General features: G+C 40.5%; 1 protein-coding gene across 1 annotated transcript in view; it reads right to left on the reverse strand.

Annotated features, from left to right (window-relative positions):
* Window positions 1–3,295: 3,295 nt before the first annotated feature.
* LOC108799448 (alpha-2-macroglobulin-like protein 1) overlaps window positions 3,296–20,588 on the reverse strand; it is a 67,398-nt gene continuing 50,105 nt past the window's right edge. Inside the window, exons 29-38 of the mRNA XM_018571303.1 lie at window positions 19,949–20,111; window positions 18,426–18,607; window positions 17,143–17,358; window positions 14,944–15,068; window positions 11,830–11,920; window positions 10,287–10,358; window positions 7,436–7,538; window positions 6,783–6,824; window positions 6,639–6,673; window positions 3,296–3,367 (exon numbers count right to left, since the gene is read on the reverse strand). Of these exons, the coding sequence (XP_018426805.1) occupies window positions 3,296–3,367; window positions 6,639–6,673; window positions 6,783–6,824; window positions 7,436–7,538; window positions 10,287–10,358; window positions 11,830–11,920; window positions 14,944–15,068; window positions 17,143–17,358; window positions 18,426–18,607; window positions 19,949–20,111 (1,101 nt within the window). The remainder of the gene's footprint in view (window positions 3,368–6,638; window positions 6,674–6,782; window positions 6,825–7,435; window positions 7,539–10,286; window positions 10,359–11,829; window positions 11,921–14,943; window positions 15,069–17,142; window positions 17,359–18,425; window positions 18,608–19,948; window positions 20,112–20,588) is intronic.

The following is a 20,588-nucleotide window of genomic DNA, read 5'->3' on the forward strand; positions in this document are numbered from 1 at the left end:
CCCTTGGCTGTTTCTCCACTCTCTCTCCTGGCTGTCTCTCCTTGCTCTCTCTTCTGCTGATTCTCCTTGCGCTTTCCTGTATATTCTCCCCCCAAAAAATTGCTGCACGTGATTGTGTTCAGGTCTTGCTTGAAGAAAAAGTAGCAACCCTAGGCACCAGGGATTAAAAAATCATCTTTCCTAATATGCATTTGGAGTGTTAGATTCAACAAAAGTAACTGTATACCATTAATTTTCTCCCGTAGTGCACAACACCCAACCAATAATGCCTTTGCTGTTAATCTGGGGGCAGGTTTATATGGCTAAATTACGTTATAAGAAGTGTTTCATGACCAGCATTACTGAACAAAACAGTGCTGCACCATTTAGAGGTAACCAGCATTATAGACATGCAATTTAAAGGTTGTTACAGTAGTATAAACAGGACTTTTCCTAACTAAACATTACTAATTCACCCGCTCACACACTAGCACCTACAACAACAACAAAAAACAAGGACAAAAAAATGAACTTTATAGCTTTACTTTGAAACAGACTTGTCTTCGTAACATAATTATGGAGTCATAAAATGATATATCAAGGATCATGTCACGGTTCACCTCAGGGGTTTCTTGCCTTCTCTTTCTTTTATTCCTCGGGCATACTTTATTAAGGCAAAGAAAATAAATCTCCTGCAATGTCTACAAAACATTTCATTCACTGTCATCCAAAATAAACTCAAACAGACCAGAGATGCCTATATGTTTGCGTAAAGTCAACTGGTATGACACTAAACAAGGCTACCCGGAAAAAGAGATGTATACTAACTCTGCTCATAAACTGTAATTTCACGGCAATTGCATGTGTAATACAATGTTCCCAAACATTGCCTACACTGAAAGTACTTTGTGTAAGAAAACAGCCTGGAGAAAGTAATCTACACGAGCAGGCACATTTCCACTTTGGCTCACCATCTATAGTGTATACATAATATTTAGCTTTGTTCGTCATGCAGATAGTGTTACAATTAAACCACTGTAAAAGCCTCTACGTTCTAATATGGTCACATAGTAGCTACTCTAATGAACTACTACGACTTACCTTTATAGGTCAAAAGCAGTAGGGAGTTGCTAAGGGGCTTATTTAATTATACGTTAATAAAACATTCACCAAATATTCATTGCAGGTGAGTGCATGTGTTTTAAATTACAGGCAATGATGAAAGTGTGTCAAAACCCAAAAACAAAAATATAATATATTACATCTTTCAAGTGCTCAGATACGGTGTCTGCATTCATTTTCTTATTTCATGGTTTTCTTTTTGTTTTTACCTGGTGATCCTGCCAATAGCACACTTCCTGTCCTATGGTGACAGGGCTCACTCACTGTATCTATGGAGGAGCAATATTGTCACCCTAGGCCGAGAAGTTTGTTAGGACTACAGAATACCTTTCCTTCCCCTCTTCTCCATAACTGTACCTCACAAAAGTGAACCCAGCAGGGCTGATAACAGCTAGGGCTAATATGTGCAGGGAACACATGAGGTTACAGGCTCAATGGATTTCTGGCAACATCAACATGATATATATATATATATAACGTAATATTGTATACTTACCTTCCGTAATTTTCCTTTCCTGGTGCATCGATGGCAGCACACCACGGGTTAAGATCCCATGGCGTGCTGCCGAGATGCTCCAGGAAATACATTTTTGTTGCACTTATTGAACAGATATATACAAATATATAATAAACATATCAACCAGGTGCAAAGAAGAGCAGTTCATTGTTAGGCTTACATTTAATCACTTGTGAATGTTTGGTGAATGTCACAGTCACTACTTTGTAACTATGCCCCTAAGAACCAACAAATTACTACAGTGGACTTAACAAACTGCTGCCTTTCCCACTGTGCATGATGGGTTTTACAGGTATTAAACTTAGTGTGGCCAGAGAGTCACTTGAGAACGAAGTCCATAATATAGCGTAGGTCTGCTTTAACATCTAATTACTGAACTCTTGAAGACAGAAGACAATCTCGCTATACAAAAGGTTTGTTTGTTGTGATACTGATGTCATCTTATGAAAGTAAGTACAAATACCTTGAAGGCAAAACAAACTTAATAAGTAATAATAAGCCTTTGCTTTATAATTATACTTTAAGGAACTTCATTAAGTGAAAATGATTTGTTCCCAGAGAAGACATTAACACACCTGAATAAAACATTGGTTCATAGGAGCAGTGATTATGTGCAGAATCCAAACACCCAGATCAACAAGTCAGAAATCATCTGGTGAATATGTAAAAATATCTATTTAACACAGAAAAATGTCTATCACTATCCTCAGGACACTGTAGTGTTTACATCACACTGCCCCTGCCTTTCACGTGTCAGTGTGGAGCTTGAGGTGTCCTTTGGAGTCTTCTCTATACCATGCTAAAAAGAACACTAGCAGGGTTATTCACAAAAGGGTGAAGAGTTTGGAGAAAGCAGGAGAAGTGAACAATCTAGGACAAAATAGATGATTTGGAAAAATTCTCCAATTCAGCTCACTTTCCAGTTCAGCTATGTTGTCCTAGATTGTTAACTGCTCCTGCCTTCTTCAAACTCTTCACCCTTTTGTGAATAACCCTGTAGGTCATAGGAGGAGAGGGTGGACCCATGACTTTGACTGGTCACCTTCAGGGACTTTCTTTTTGCCTATTCATTAAAATGAATGAGGCTCTGATGCTTTGGATTCCTCATGCAAGCAAAGTGGAGGGCAATTTTGTAATGTGATCTGTGAACAGTGATCTGCTACATAAATGTGGAATCATTGTTTTACTTTTAAAGCATATGCTGTGCTTTATAGCTGTGGAATTGCAAGAGAGAACATTTTGTAATGCTTTCTCTTAGCTCTATTTTGTCACATGATGACACATACCTGAGGGAGAACTTCCTGTTACCCTGTGCCAGACACCACTGTGATTACCCTGATTAAAGGGTCCCATGGTAATGAAGAAGGACACATCAGGAATTGCTGCTATGCTCAGGTCACGGAGGGCCATGGTTAGTGTAAACTGTGGCTCTGCAGGGACTCTGGCATAGTGGCAATGATTCTCCACTGAATTCCAATGCTAAATGTTGCGGACTTGGGGCACCTTGTTAGAAACTCTGTAATGTAGGTTAATAAAGTAAAGGTCTCATGGGTTTGCCATGGGTGAAACAATAGAATAACACATGTATTAATTTAATTAATTTTATTGCAATAAAAGCTGTTAGGGTATTGTAGGTCAGATATACAACTCATTGTCCTGTGATGTAGGTATTGTTGGTCAGATATAAAACTCATTGTCCTTTGATGAAGGTAGAGGATTGCCAATGAACGTCATCTCCATCCTCTGGACCTGTGAAGAGTGAAAGGTCCGTATAAATTACCATTCTGTATGAATTTTATAAAAGTATATTTATTCATAATTGGTTTTAGGTGTTTTACACAATGTCTTAAAGCTTTCCTCCAACCTCCTCAATAACTTGCCATTATTTGCCTCTCCCCTCTTTATACAATCAGATATTAACTTTTTGCTTTTTGATAGGAAAGTACTGGTTTGTGGGTCCCAGCCCTGCACATCCCGCTCTCTTGTCTCCTCCTGGAACACTGACATCATGTATTTTAGGAGCCTTTAGGCCTGGTTCACACCTGGGCGTTTTACAGCGCGTTCCTACGCTCTGTAAAACGCTCAACCAATGATTGCCTATGGTCATGGTTCCAACCTGGGCGGTTTACAGCGCGTAGGAAAGCGCAGCAAAACGCCCTACGCCCAAAGAAGTACAGGAGCTTCTTTGGGGGCGTATTTGCCGCGCGTATCCATTGGGATACAGCCAGGTAGCCCTCGGAAACGTGATTCGCGGTAAAAAAGGCACGGCATGAAACGCGCGCATATTCGATATGCCTAGGTGTGAACCCAGCCTTAGGCAGTCCCTGCTATAATGCACATGCCCCGGACAATTTACCTACCACACTGCGCATGCATTGTGGCAGGTCATCAGCGGCCAGATGGCTCCAATATTGAAGTTACTAAATCAGCACAAGAGCCAGGCCATGGGCATTTTTATGTTGGAGAAATCAGAATGTCATCCCCAGTATTTCTAGAGACCTGGACTAAGAGAAATATGGGAGCTTCCAGTGTTGACTGATTCCTCTCAAAATGCTAATTAACTGGTTGTTATGCCATTCCACAGACTTTAATACTTAAAGTTACAAGCCTGGAAGAACATGAGAATCTTTTGCTTATTATCCATAATTGATAGAATTTAAAAGTCAACCTGTGCTGAATCTCATAATAATCTATATTCCATACAGGACAGTGCAGTAGCTTGGCAGTTAGCACATCTGCCTTCCAGAGTTCATGTTCCTGGTTCAGATCCAGTTTCAGCCAGAGGCTGCTATCCCATCCCACAGACTTCAATAATGGGACGAGCATGTAGATCAGGAAAGTCAGAGAAAAGTTAGGAGCCCTTATATACAAACTTGTTCAGGATCATACCTATGGTTTATCAGATGGTAGCATGTGGGTGAAAAGAAATATGGCTGTATTTTTGAAACTGACATTATTGGAAGGCCTGGTGAAATATAAATGTTTCAGTCCTCTTATCTCACACATCTGTGCCCTTCTGATTGGGTGGGAAGGCCCACAAAACGTTGCTGCATGAGGTAGATGGAGTTCTCCTTTAAAATCACGAAAAGAAGATCTGCAAGAGACTTGTTTCTAGAGCCAATCTCATATCCATTTTATGCCTTATTGACTGGACTTGACAGAACCCAGGACTTTGTTTCCCTTTTTGTTTTGCTGGTGTATTATTTGCCTCTTTTCTGTAACATATTTTCTGTATGTTTTTCTGCACATTTTCCTTTTTTAAAAACAATCCTTTAAAATTGTTAAAGTGACATTGAAGGTAAAAACTTTTTTCCCTCCCCCAATGTTAAGTAAAGCACCTACCTTAAATTATGTCTTTTTATCCCATCTTCTTCTTTCCTGTCTTTTTCAGCTGTCCCTCCAGCGCTGCTTCGGGTCTGCGATCCAGCGCTGACTCCTCTGTCCTTGCTGGCACTTCCTGTCCCACGGTGTCTGCATGCGGGTGCATGCATCCATAGACTTACTTTGCGTCTCTCCTCGTCCCCCGGCCGAAAATCCGAACAGCACATGTGCCGGCCCCAAGATGCTTTGCGGCTGTCCGAGCATTTTCAGATTTTCGGACGGGAGCATACGGCGAAGAAAGGGGTAAGTTTAAACCTCTTTTAAAGCGGTTTAAAAAAAACAACTTTTTGCATATATCTGCTGCTTGCTAGCAGTAGATATATGCAAAATAACGTGAGGGTTTAGAAACCCTTTAAGCTTATCTCTAAGCTCTAAATAATAATTTTTAGAATCCTTCTCTCTATGAAGAGTGCTACCATATTGTAAAACCTGTTGGGGGGAATTTATCAAAGCACTTGCGACAGTTTTAGCCTCTTAGATCATTTTTTTCATGTGCAAATCTGTCTTTTAACATGTGCCCCTGTTTTCTTCAGAGCCTGCACTATTTTTTCAACGGCATGTTTTTCCACGTGTTTTGCACCTGTTTTGATCAGAGCTTGCACTAATTTTTCAACTGCATGTTTTTTGCACCTGTTTTCTTCAGAGCCTGCACTATTTTTTCAGTTGCATGTTTTTTTGCACCTTTTTTGCACGTGTTTCCATCTGCACTTGTTCTGGGCTGTCTGAAACTGGAGCATCACTTAAGAAAACAATCACAACTTAAGTCCCCATGACCACTTCTTCCAGATGTGACAGTTAAGTTTTTTGCCTGAAGTTACAAGTCTTCTTTCCTGGAGTCTATTAAACCTCATTTATCAACAACATTGCACTAGCTTGATAACTCTGGTGCAAATATATTCGGTGCAAGTTCAAACACTCGCAATTGATATGATAAATCCCCCCAGACATGTCTAATGAAAATGACATTTATTATCAAGGCTTAGACTGCATTGATAAATAAGGTGCGCAAATAACGTGGAAAATTTGTCACTTAAAGAAAAGTGGAGCAACTCCCTTGATAAATTCCCCCCGTTATAAATTCCCCCCGTTATATTCCTGTTTGGAAGGGGAGAGAGGCTATATGGACTGGTCTAGCAGACAGACTTCTGTCCCAAGATCCCCCCAAGATCCTTCGCGGCCTACCGAGACTCTTCAGATGTTCAGACGGGAGCGCGCGGCGAAGACACATGTACGTTTAAACCCTTTTAAAAGTTTTTTAAAAACAAAAATGCTTTTGCATATATCTACTGCTTGCTAGCAGTAGATATACGCAAAAACACACAAGGGTTTAATAACCCTTTAAATTGTTGTCCCACGATCTGGAAAGTTTCTGGGCAGGGTGAGGCTAAGAGTGGTATCGTCACATACTGATGGCAACTCAGTGGGATCTGACCTTACATTCGTCACACATTGGTAGCAGCACAGTGGATTTGACCTGCCATTTGTCACAATGTGCATTTTTTATCGGTTGCGTTGCATTGGCAGCCCCTTCACATTGACTTGCAATGCATGTGAAAATTAATGTTAACAAGCATGCGTTAATGCACTGCAATAGATTACTTAAGTTAAACCTGTAAATACGTGGCCTATTTGCACTTACACTCTGAGAACCTTTAACAGGCATTGCAGGAGATTCTATGGGGATTTACATCCATGAGGTATCACGATGATGACAAGTATGAAAACAACAAATGCCACAGTAAAAAAAAGAAGAGTAAATGAACATAAAATGACCAATAAGTACCTGTACTGCAGGGAGAATTATAGGTAGCCACAGCAAGCTTATCTACAACAACAACAAAAAAAATATTATGTTAGGAATGGCATGGTGAAAAATCTATGATTACTCTGGAAAGAACCATGCAGTTCTTGCCTGTAAATTTTCAAATGACTAAACTTTGACATTAATGGGCAAAAAACAAACAAACTTACAGGTCTCTTGTTATTATTTAAAAATAATCTTACAAAAAATAAATAAAAAATGTACCCTTGCAGTGGGGCTACCTGCAAGGGTTAAGTGCTTGTTTTGTCTAGGGGGCTAAAAAAAAAGCAGATATACTCACCTGATCCCTGATCCCGCTGGTTTGCTAGACTGGTCCCTGCAGCCTCTTCTCCCCATGTATCTGGTGGTCTAAGGACCAATGACATCATCACGTCAAAATGCAGGTCCATTGACTTGCATTAGACAAAAGGATGCCGAGTTACACTCCACAGCCAGAGCGGAAGGAGAGAGAGAGGTGAGTGATGACCGCCGCGGGACTGAGTATAAAGTGAATATATTTGCTTTTTTTTAGCCCCTAGACAAAATGAGCACTTAACTCTTGCAGGGTATCCCCACTGCAAGGGTAAGGTTTTTACTTCTTTAAAATTAGAAAGAACCTGTTTACTGTTATGTACCTGGACTGGAGTAATCATAAACTTTCACAATTGCGGGCTGCAGATTGTTGACATGTACTTCTTGTTCCACCAAGAAAGCTAAGGTGACAGGCTCATGTGTGAGCTGTGGAAGAACAGAGCAGATGGTGAGGCGGCAATAACATCAGCATTAGATCTTACAGTCTCAGAACTGCATGAAAACATTCTTGACATGTCACAACATACAGCAACAGGAAATTTTTGTTTAATTTTTAAACACCTCTACCTTTTATCATCAAAGAGCTATCACCGAGCTTGGGGCACTTGACTTTGCTTAGGACAAAGGGATAAATCTGGGAGACTGATGTCATAGGTCTGCTGCATGTTGTAGAAAGCATTACCTCAGTCATCAACCAGATTGTAACAAGTCTTAAGCTGAGAGGCTGCAGCATGGTCTGATCTGTCTGAAACATGTTCACATAGCCAAGCACTGCATAGGCACCACGATGTCTATAATTGTGTGATGTCTGAGCCAGCATCTTAGCAATGGAAGTAGATGCTGGCTTTGGATGATGCCTGAACAAATATGACATCTTCCTTCTGAAGAGAAGGGAAGATGATGACATGTCACTGAGTACACTGTGATCGCTGTGACAAATAAAAATTACCCGTCTGTTACAGTTAAACATTAAAGTAAAGACATAAAAAATTGTACCCACCGGTAAGTCTGCTTTATTGCCAATGTCAAACAGCATATGTCCATTGTAAAATGAGGAATCAATGGTAAAAAGGAAGAGAGATTGTATGCTACTACTAGGGGACTGATAAGAACACAAATATAGTGAAAGGGTTTTTGTTTTATGAGCTAATGTAATCTTTTTAAAATCTATATTATTAGGCAGATTATTATTATATTATACAGAAGGATTCTAATCTGCACTGTAGTCCCAAAGAGAACAATAACTATGTTTTGGGGGAAAAAAACATTCTTAAATTCTTGACCATTTGGAAAAAATCTAATTTTTTTTTAGTACTGAAGATGACCCGTACTGAAAGACATATAGAGGCTGCCATTGCTAACCTATTTCAGAAAATGCTAGTTGCTTCCTCACAACTAATACTTTGTGAGTTCTGGCTCTGAGCAAGCAGGCAGGTCACATTGAAATCAACATTTCTGATCTGCATACATCTTCTAGGTCAATGACCCCAAAAATATTAATGTCACTAGATCCGCAAAGCAGCCATGCAACTTGCATTTTCAGATAGGTCAGCAATCTTCACCTTCATATTATCTCAGTACAGTTCTTTTTTAAAGTATGTTGTATTAGTTACAACAAAAGAGGGGAAAAAAAGGGTTTGTGGAGAGATAGATACAACCATTGCTTGTATAAAAATTAGATCAAAATTTATTCGACATACAAAAAATTGTGAATAAATAAGGTAAAATTGGATCTCATAAATTAAACATTCAATAAATATATGCCCATTTGGTACAATCTCAGGCCAATAGCTTCCATGTTTATATATATGTACACATACAATAAAAATGCATGATAGTCCAAGATAAATAATCCAATTGCATAACTAACACAATTAACCCAATGGTCCTTAGTGTTCCATATTCAAGTGCATAGTTGACATGATTGTCCTAGTTATCCCAACGCATTTCACAATTATAGCTTCTTCAGGGGATCGATAATTAGTAGTCATGCATAGGCAGTGCCTGAGATAAAACCAATTGTGAGGAGGATCGAGATACTTGGGTGGCTGAGAACCAGCCAACCACCACATCCCATCCTTTGTCGTGCCTGGGATCCCGGGGCATCAGGGGGAGGAGCTCCTGGAAAATATCAAGAAGGCCCAGTCTACCCTGCTGGGATGTTTTCTATAGGAGGCATATAGTAAGCAGTGGTCTCAATTCAGTGACGTAGTTGTCCTGATCACTCCACCTATTAAATAAAGAGGATAAGATATTTCTAAAAGTTATTGTAGTCATGGGCCTGAATTCCTATATATCTCCACATGTTTGCTTCTCATCTATATATATTTTTATTTTTATATATACTTGAAAATGTACGTATTTGCCTTTGGCAATTGACGTGAGCCAGTGATTTAGTGGGTATATTCCATTCGGAACATCCCTGAGTCTAGTCTGTAGAATGTGGTGATTTTCAACAATAGTATTAGTGCCTGTATTGCCGCAATTGATGATAGGAAACATAGATGGTTATTCACTAAGAACTGAAGGAATAAGCCGAAGCCGATGGGCTGCTGTATGGGCTATTCACAATAGCCAGCACAGCAGCCAAAGGCAGCTGAACGGCTCAGCTGAGCCAAACGCTTATGCTTCAGCTCAGCTGAGCCAAAGTCACAGCCGAAGCAAGGAGAACAGTCTGCCGAAGCAGGCCATTGTCCCCGCAAATGTAAACAACTGGGTGGAGCCAGCCGCACAGTTGTTGTCATTCAGTGACAGCCCAGTGTCCTTAAATGACCTGAGTATGCTGTGAATGAATGACAACTGGGCGGAGCCAGCTGTGACATCATGGCTGGCTCTGCCCAGTTGTTGTGATTTGGCCAACCCATATGACAGGTGCTAGCCAAACCAAAATAAATGGGTGGAGCAAGCGGTGATGTCAACACTAGCTTCACCCACTTGTTTACTTTTTGTCAGAACCTACAGGTCTTTTTGCAGCGTGTTACGCGGGTGTGGACAGGTTGGCGGGCGTCTGGCTTTTTTTTGTCTGCAAGTCGGCTTCGCTGTTGACAACGCTGGACACCGTGATTTACGTGGATTACTTAGTTGGATCAATTTTGCATTGCATCTACCTAAGAAAATTGTGGTTTTCATTGTGACTGCCCTGACCTTGTCCCATCATGTAATATAGTACATTACCTTATAGAGGTAGATGGTTACTTTATCTCCTGTAGCTTCAGTTCTTTCAACCACAGATTTTTTCTTCTTTAACTACAATAACATTAAAAGAACAAAAGCAGAGTGAAAATAACACAATATACTGTAGATATCCATATTGTGTTTCCTATCATAGGAAACAGTAATATGGTATTGAGTACACATTTACAGACTGTGCATTAGGGCAGGTGGTGATGCACAGATCAGAGACGAAACGGAGAGACTGCGAGCTTCTAACAAAATGTGTTCCATGACCCTCCCTTCTTGTCATAGTTTTGTCTACACTGGCTCTAGAGCTGTTTCTCTCTTATGTGATCCTGACCCTGACCTTAGCCTGTCCTTGGACTACTCTCGTCTGCTACTGGCCCTGACTGGCCCTGGCTTGTCTCTGGATTACTCTTTGGTCTTGGTCTTCTACTGGCCTTGACCTCAGCTCATCCCTGGATTATTCTTATGGCTGCTGCCTGCCATGACCTCTGACTGTCTCCGATTTGCACTTTTCTTCTGTCAGCCATGACCACCACCTGCCTCTGGATATGGCTATTGGCTATTCACCTGTTGTGCTACGGTCCATGCCTGGTTGTCCTGAAGACACAGGTACTGCTAAAGGTGACACTACATTTGCCAGCTATGACTCCCATTCTATGACCTCAGGGAGTGGGAAAATCGTTACAGAAGCATCATGTCAGCCCTCAATACAATTGGAGACTTAAGGGGCATATTTAAAAAAGCAGTGAGTCTGACATTCAACAAACATTTACTGCATCTGAATCTTCCAGGTGAATGTGTTTTAAATGGCAGTGATTCATTCACCACCAGTACAGTTTTGGTGAAAGTCACATTTACTGCTTTATAAATATGCCCCTTAGTCTGCATTGTTTAGATGTGTAGAGTGTAGCTAAGTCTTAGTGGGGGTCACACAGGGGCACACAAACAGCAAATTATGCTATGTATACCAGACAGCTGAACAACATATGAGATCTATCAGTTAAGACATGGCGATATGCCAACTCATACTTTGTGTATCTTCCAAGTCATTTCAGCATTTTGTATTAATAGTAGACGTGTAAATTTTGATAAGTTCCGAATGGATATTTGTATGAATTTTGTTAAATTCGGACATTCGGTTGCATTTGAATTTCCGTATTTGAATGACTCCGAATGTGAACAAATCCGAATGTTCCATTAACGAAATGATCCATCATAATTTCCTTCAAAATGAAACTAAATCATACATGTAACTGTTCTCTGGCTAATCAGATTTTTTTTTGTTGTTGTTGGGGGTTGCATTACAGGCAAGGTCATGTGACTTTGTTTTGAAATGAAAATTCAGACGGATCCGAATAACAAAACAAATCAAATTTCAGATCCAAAATCCAGAAGAAATAAAAATCCGAACTGATACAAATCGATACAATTTTTTTTGCGGAGTTACATGTCTAATATATTGTATTATAACACTATTTGATTATTTTCATTTGGATGGGAAGAAAAGAAAAGTGTGGCTGTAACGGTTGGGTATTACCTTTTTCAAGCTCTTTTTATCTGGAAGAAATCCTGAGAGCATGTCCACTTCAATTATAACAATATTGGCAGCGGAATGTTCTCCGGAATAACTATATATGTAACAAAACAAAAAGCCAAAGTCACATATATTTCTTCAATCTAAAAAAACATGTGAATATATTGCAGAGAGGCAGTGCATAATAGGATTTTTGTACTCACTATAAAATCATTTTATTGGAGTCCATTGAGGGACAGAAGAATTCATATACTGTTGGGTTTTGTAGGCCAGCCCAGGGTTACCCCTCATCTAACCAGGGTGCCTTAGTTTGTAGCAGTACCAAGAGCATGAACATAAACACAGAACTGAGGGGCCTGTGTCCTTCAATCCAATCGAAGAAAATGCTTTTACTGTTAGTACTAAAGTTTGAATTTCTCTCCCATTCAGTGAGGGACACAGGTGGTCATACCCTATCAGGCCATCCAAAAGCAGTCCACATAAGTGGTGGGCAAACAGCAAAACAACCCAGCAAAACCAAACTTGGGACTTCTTGTGAATCTAACACCCGATGAGGATGAATCCCCTACCAGAATGGTGAATCTGCCAACATGACTAGAAAGAGGGCACGGTGAATTAACTTGATGCATAAGACAAAAATATTCAGAAAACAACAGGGCCGCCATCAGAAATTTTGGGGCTCCTTACACAGCTTTAGGCCTGGGCCCCAGGGCCGGATTAAAAGCATCACGGGCCTGGTGCTGAGGATTTTGGTGGGCCTTTTTATGGAAATGTCGACGGTCACCAGGGCCCTCTTCCTCCTGTCCGGGCTGTGATTTGTAGTCTCTCTACAGCTTGGAGTCAGTGGTGGAGTGCCAGGGCCTGGCTGCAGCTGCAAGCCTGGTAGATCTGTCACTGACTCAAATTTGTAGAGAGACTACAAATCTCAGCAATACATTATATAGCAATGCACAATACCACCAACTATAGAGGACTACAAATCTCAGCAATACATTATACAGCGATGTAGAATAGCGCCAACTATAGAGTACTACAAATCCCAGCAATACATTACACAGCAATGCAGAATACCACCAACTATAGAGAACTGCAAATCCCAGTAATGCATTACACAGCAATGCAGAATACCACCAACTATAGAGGACTACAAATCCTAGCAATACATTAAAAGCAATGCAGAATAGCACCAGCTAGATAGTACTACAAATCCCAGCAATACTTTATACAGCAATGCAGAAAACTATGCAGCTACATACTCTGTGTAGCTCTGGGTTCACGGCCTGATGTCTCCAGGGTCTCTGGCAGGCTGTGTGGGGTTTCAGGGGGGCTGTGTAGACTCTCAGGAGGCTGTTCAGGCTCTAAGGTGGCCAGTGTGGGCTCTAAGGAGGCCAGTGCGGGCTCTAAGGTGGCCAGTGCGGGCTCTAAGGTGGTCAGTGCAGGCTCCGAGTGGCCAGTGCAGGCTCTGGGTGGTCAGTGCGGGCTCTGGGTGATCAGTAGGGGCTCTGGGTGGTCAGTGCGGGCTTTGGGTGGTCAGTGCGGTGGTCAGTGCGGACTCTCAGAGGGCCAGTGTGGGCTCTCAGGTGGTCAGTGCAGGCTCCGAGTGGTCAGTGCAGGCTCCGAGTGGTCAGTGCGGGCTCTGGGTGGTCAGTACGGGATCTGGGTGGTCAGTACGGGATCTGGGTGGTCAGTAGGGGCTCAGGGTGGTCAGTGCGGGCTTTGGGTGGTCAGTGCGGTGGTCAGTGCAGGCCCTGGGTGGTCAGTGCGGGCTCTGGGTGGTCTTTAAATTAAAAAGTAAAGATCCCCACAGTGTCTCCGCCATTGGTCATGCATCTGATCATATTGTATGAACATGATGTTAATATAGGATGATCAGATGCATGACCAATGGCAGAGACACTTTGTGGATCTTTACTTTTTACATTAAAGAGGACAGCAGCTGATGCCCAAGGCTGAATAGGGGCCCGATGCTGGCAAAGGCCCCCTCCACACCCCAGCGTCGGATCCCTATTCAGCCTTGGGCACCGGCTGCCCTCCTCTTTAATTTAAAAAGTAATGATCCACATAGTATGTCTCTGCAAACAGTCGGATCTTGCAGGTATATAGACCCCTTACAGGGCATATGCCTGGGCCCACGGTTTCCCTTGCAAAGCAGGATCTGCAGCAGGACAATGCTTCCTTGATGCTCTCCAGAGGAAAGAGCATGGAGGGGCGCATATAGCACTCCACACAGCAGATGACATCTTCACTCAATCCCTCAGCGTTAACCCCTCCCACAGTAAAAATGTAAAAGTCACTCAGTGGTGCAAATTAGAAGGTAGCTCAGCCCAATCGGTCAACCCAGAGAGTGAGTCTTCAGAGACAGGGCAAGTGCTGCAGCAATGCTAACTTGTTACTACAAGAAGGTCTGCAAGGCACCTAACTTGGAACTCACTCACTTCCAGGCTGGCCCTGCAACAAGTAGTTGAGCGGGGTCCGAGTATACTCCAAAGCTAGGCTGAGGAAAGGCCAATCTGGATAGTTTCCATATAGAGATAAGCTTAAGCAACGATGTAGCAAGGAAACTTAACTGATGAAAATAGCTTTGAAAAAACAATAAAAAAATATCTAGGAAAATGTTTTAGATATTTCTCAGCAGAGCTGAAGTAAAAGCATCCATCCTGCTAGGACACTAGAAAAATACAAAGGCTTGCTAGGTTTTCCTGGGCTGGCCTACAATCTTTTTTCCTACCTGTTCCGCTATCATGCAACCCACCAAGCTTCTTGGTAACATACCTCCAGACACAGTACTGCAATACGTTGTGATGCACTGGAAAAAGTAGTGCATGCACTACTTTCTTGTACCGCATCGTGGTGAAATGCACAGTATTGTGGTACCATGCATTGCACCACAGTGGAGTGCATTGAGGTCAGAAGGTGCATTGGGATGCCATTCAAATGAATGGCAATGCAACGCACCTGCTGCACTGTAACATGTGGTAGGTACGTTGTACGATAGCATGTCTTAATCGCACATTACTTTGTGATTAACGTGATGCACAGGTGTGAACTAGCCCTAAAGCTATTTGAAATAGAAAACTCCAACCCCTGTCCAGGAAACCTCTTCAGAACCAGCCTTACCTGACTTCCATGTTAATGTCAAGTTTTTTCAGCACTTCTTTTGTGCACACTGCTGGCTGGGTGCTGATTGTGAGGGAAAAGTGAGTATCAGACTTTTCTGGTTGTATGTTGTAGTTCAAATGTGTCTAGATAGAGATGAACAAAGCATCTCATTAGGATGATGATGGAATTTTAAATCCAAACAAAAAATAAATCAGTATAACATTTTTACTCAAATAAAAGCCAATATAAAGGCCAAAATTTTGTAGATCACTGTTGATTTCTTTATCATTATAGGGCTTTATATGCTATGCCTTGTGGCAAGGACTGCCAAGTTGTTAGAAACAAGACTACGCTACCTAGTGTATTTCAGTGTGCAGCTCTACATGCTGATATCAAATTATCTTACATTCATTAGTTAAACAAAAATTTTTCTCTTTTACTTACAATTACTGTTTTCCACTTCCTGGCATTAGTGATGTAGCTCATGCCTAAGAAATGTATTCTAATTGGGGTTAGTGATCTATACTGATATACAGATGAGCTGGCCAGAATTAAGTTTCATACAATTTCCATAATTCTATAAATGAGTTAAACTCATAAAAATTGAGGACTCTAATTAATGAGAAGGTAACAATCAGTTCAATACCAATCATGCTATAATGTCCAGAAGGCAGATGAAATACATTACATCTCCTAAGGAGAATTGTTATAAGATCAATATGTCATGTTTGCTATCTATTATCTCGTGATTTAATTCTATTCAAAAGAAATGTTAGTTATCAGATTGTAACACATTGTCATCTAGAAATATGAATACAGCATTACAACGGCATTGAGGGAGTGTCCACTGCAATCATATAAACGCTTCAGCACTCCACATCACACCCCTCAGCTCTCTTGAGTGGCTCAGTGACACCCTCTAGATGGTCCACAAAATGTTTCTGCATTTAGCAGCTTGCAGCTCTCACCTCCATCAAATGCTTAAAGTCATTCATGAGAGTCAATGCCTTTGTACAGGAACCAAAATGCAGGAACCAGAACTTGGCAAATACTTTTCACTTCTAACTGCTTTATTTTACTGTTGCTTTTGTCTATTTTGTATTTTTTTTCTGTAAGTATTTCTTGCACCGTTTTTCTCCTTTTCATTAAAATTGTATTTAAAAATCATTAGGCTTTATCTCTCAATGCTTTAAATCAGAAATTAAAGAATTCGTGCAGCCTTAAAGAAAGTTACCATAATTTAAACTGTTTCATTCCTGTCTGGGGTGTTGTAGATATTTCTTAAAGGTCAGAATTGCTACAGCAAATACTGTGAATGGTGTGTGTTTCCGTTAAAACACATGGGGGCAGCTACTTTCTGTGTGTGGGAATGGTTAACTGCAGAGTTAACTGTTTCCAGTGAAGATTCTTTAAGTTGGCTGGTGCTTAGATTTTTGTTCCACAAGTTGGAACATCTGTGCAGGAGGAGGCTGAGAATGCAGTTGTCCCAGTGAAAATGTATCTTTCAGCTACACCTTCTTTGTGACAGTAAACTCAAGAGTTAAATCTTATAAATGCATTCAAGTAACTTCACTATTAACAAAAATGTAACTTATCTGTGTATTACTCTGCTGTAGATCCTCAAATAATCTCTGAATTGGTACTGACACCGTCCTTCCTTATGGAGGATGGCTTCTTTTGTTCCCCATGGGCCCTGTCTGTGTTTTTTAAAGTAGCCAGCACTCCAAGCTTGCTCCCGTGATGGACTACAATCTCAATACAAATGAGTAAACTAAACATGAGATTGTAGTCCATCACAGGAGCGAGTTTGGAGCAGTGGCTACTTTACAACACATGCAGGAACCATGGGGAACACAAGTAGCCACCCTTCAGAAGGAATAGATACATTAATTCAAATGGTATACAATATGGCATTACAATACAGATATCGGTTCCAAGATACTGATGATCTCTATTGTGTGCCCTAGGGAACTGTTGCTGTACTTGTTCCATGATACACAGGAAATCTAGTAGGGTTCTAGCCTACGTTTCCCCCCTCCTTCAAAATTTAAATGTACTCAGTTCAACTTGTAATTTATATTTAGCGGACTGTAAAGCCCTAATTTAGCCTAAAACAGCAACATTAAATAATTGTACTATATTTCATTTTCAGTACAGGGATCAGTACCTTTACATACTTTAGGTTGAATGTTCTAAGTAGTCAGGTACACTACTCACTTGAACAAGGACGCATCCATTTCCTGTGGCAGTAACTGTATACACCCCTGAAGTATCTGGTAAAGGTTCCTTCTGTAAAAGCAGGCTGTTTGTTTTGTCCACATGAAATTGCCTCTGGAATCCAGACAAGGACCTAATAAACACAGTGACATCTGGCTCGTCCCTGTAGGTGGCCTTTGCATATTTGGTAAAAGCTTGAAGTCCAACCACTGTATCCTGTTAAAGATTGTCAGCATATATTAAGTCTGGAAATTACTTAGGCTTAGTTGAAGTAATCATCAAGGTACTCCACCTACACAGTACTGTGTCATGCAACAATTTGATTCCTGGTATGGGTAACTTGATGATTACTAAAAATACAATTATTTTAATTAAAATCAGTATAGTTACAGGTGCATTTAAATTATGCAACACTGAAATAAAATATTGAATCAAATGACCAAGATGAGTTTTAAATACTAGTTCCTAATGAAAGACTATAAAATACCCAGTGCTAACTTAACACTCCAGGCAAACCACACATTTGAATTGCATATAAGTCTACTGTTTTGCCTACCAAAGAAATTGTAACTTTGTACAGCCAAGCTTGTAATACACATGTAAAAACCAGGTAAGCAATTTCCCTTCTTGGTTCAGCGATTCAGAATTTTAGGTCACCTCTCCACCTCCTGTCTCCTCCTTGGACAGTGAAACAGCATCATCACCTATGTCTCATGAGCAGGGAGCAGACCCCCAGCAGCAGTACTAAACATTTTCCAGAAAATGACCGAGTGGTCCCTCCAGTCTTTTACTTTATTTTGTTTTGTTTGTTTATTTGACCATTTTGTCTATGTATACATCTAGATTTGTCCCATAATGTTTAAATTCACTTCCTTTTGACGTACGTCTTTTCTAAGCATTCACTACTCTTTCGGTAAAAAATACTTTCTAAAGTTAGTTTTGAACTTTCCTCCTAGTTTTAAGTCATGTCTCTTGATCTCAGCTTCACATTGAAAATAATGCCCTTCTAAGCCTGAATATGGTTGTTGGATGTTGATCCCATTGCAGCCTTGCAGACAAGGGATATCAAGATTTTGCTGGTGAGTACAATGTACACAATATGCAACCCCCTGGGCAATATTCTGATCATTTGGTTTAGTTGGAAGCACAGGGCTTTTTTTTTCAAGAAACAGTGGTCGTCTCTGCTGTTTGGATACATGTGCTACACATTAAAAAAAACATTGTAAAAATGGTGATTACCATTACTTGTACATGACCGCTGTTACAGTAGTAAAACGTATAACCTGAGTTGCGTAGAATCCACCCTGGGGTCTCTGCGTTTTCACCATCCAGCTGACAATGCTTGATGCCTCCTCAATATCTTTATGGGAAGTGGCCTCCTTGGATAATATAGCCAGCACAACATATGCAGATATTTCCACACCTCCATGACCCTGGGTGCTAGTTCCCCAGTGTTTGGTCCCACCTGAGAATAAGCAAACACACCAAACACTTAACAACACTTAACAAGAGAAATAAAACAGGAAGCTATACAAATACAGATCATAAAGTCATCTAAGTAGGCCACATTTCAGGAGGGATTTCACCTGTACCAAAAATAAAAAACAGTGCCCAAATTGTCATATTGTAATCATACGTGTTGTTTTATCGAAGAAACATGTGAGATGACATTGCTAGTTGCTGGCCAGTCATACTAATGATCTTGTTTCACTACTTTAAGTCTCTAACCTGGAGCAAGTATGCCAATAGGGACTTCTACTTGATTTTCCTGATCTGCATACTTGTTTCAAGTCACTTTCGATCAGCATAACAGTCAGGCATATATTGTTTTTAAAAGAAGATTAACAATGGCCCCTCTTTGTATCACTCTTATGACAGCATGGCTTCAAATAAGTCAAACTACTAGGCGGTTTAGGGAACTATAATTCAAATGAAATCGATATTTGGTAAACAAGTATAAAGGTAATCAATATATACTACATATTTGTTGTTTTTTGTATAGTCAGGATTGTTCAAGATGGTGTCAGAGACATAGTAGCTACCATTCTACTGGAGCTAAGCTTAGGAGGCTAAATAATGACTAATAAATCAGCTGCATGGAAGACAGTGCTGGACTTCATGGGCTGCAAAGTATGTGTTTCTTAGTAGAACATAACTGCTACGGAAACAGCTTAAAGTGTATGTCCACTTTTGCAGTCAAATTTGAGAAAACCTCTCTATATGTTTATGTGTTCCTATTCACACAGCATACTGAAAAATAACTTAATAAAAAATTCTTAACTTTTAGATGTTTTGTTAAATCAGGCAAGATGGCTATTTCCATTTTTTTTTGTTAACGCTTTCACATTGGTCTGTCCTTATTTGAAGATTGTGTTTATCTAATAAGCTTCACTAACATACAATGGGCAATACCTCTCACCTCTCACAGACCCTCCTAACATTTAAAAGACATAGAAACAAGAAGAAATTTACCATTTAAAACCCTAACCCAAGTAAAAGCAATTTAAACTACAAGATGCATTTAAAAATTTTTTTTTTTAGCTTATGCCATGTGAATATGTAATAAATGCAAAATAGGTGTTATCCCAATTTGGCTGCAAAGGTGGAAACACACTTTAAGTTAGCCAGAAACAGGGCCACAAGCTACAAAGGGAGATTTTGCTGTAGAGGTCCCCCAAGTAATAAATGAGTACATCATATGTCATGGCTCACTAGGCCACCCCTATAACTGGGATATGACTTTAGGATGGACTCTTTAAAATGATTACAAATACAACTTTGCTCACTCATGAAATAATTCTTTTACCTGTTTTTTCAGCACTTTCTTCTAGGCTCTCCAGCATCTGTTTCCTCAGGTCCCCATCTCCAGATAAGGTAAAGGCATAGGCCATCAGAGCCTGGGTGTATGTACAGTTTACCGTGTCCACTGAATCCTTCAAACATTTCAATGCTCTATCTACCATTGTGCCCTGTAAAAAGATCACAGTATGAGGGCCCATTTACAGTTATGGGCTACAGTAACGCACGTTAAGTCACACATTTTGACCCGTGCTACTCAACAACCACCATTGCATGGCTTTATGAGTGGCATTGTGCCATTCATTGTCAATAGCACCCAAACACACTGTACAGTAGGGGCCAATGCACAATGTAATGCAGACTTCCACAACGCTCATGGGACATCATTTTACTGCATCCAATATGATGTACAGCAGATATACAGGTTTATTCAGTAATACACACAATGCAGTAACTCATAGCATCTGAGCGCAAATAAAAAATACATCTCAAATTTGTTACTGTTTCTGGTTCCCTATTGCAGAGATTTCCCATCACTTCCTATCCCAGTGACCCCCTAAAACACCAAGACAGGATATAAAAAGATATAAACCTGACTCTAAAAACTCTATCCACTACTAAAAAGAAAGGTTTTGGCTGGAGTTATG

The sequence above is a fragment of the Nanorana parkeri genome, unplaced genomic scaffold (assembly GCF_000935625.1).
Source record: "Nanorana parkeri isolate BGI_ZX_2015 unplaced genomic scaffold, ASM93562v1 scaffold1728, whole genome shotgun sequence".
Classification (NCBI taxonomy): domain Eukaryota; kingdom Metazoa; phylum Chordata; class Amphibia; order Anura; family Dicroglossidae; genus Nanorana; species Nanorana parkeri.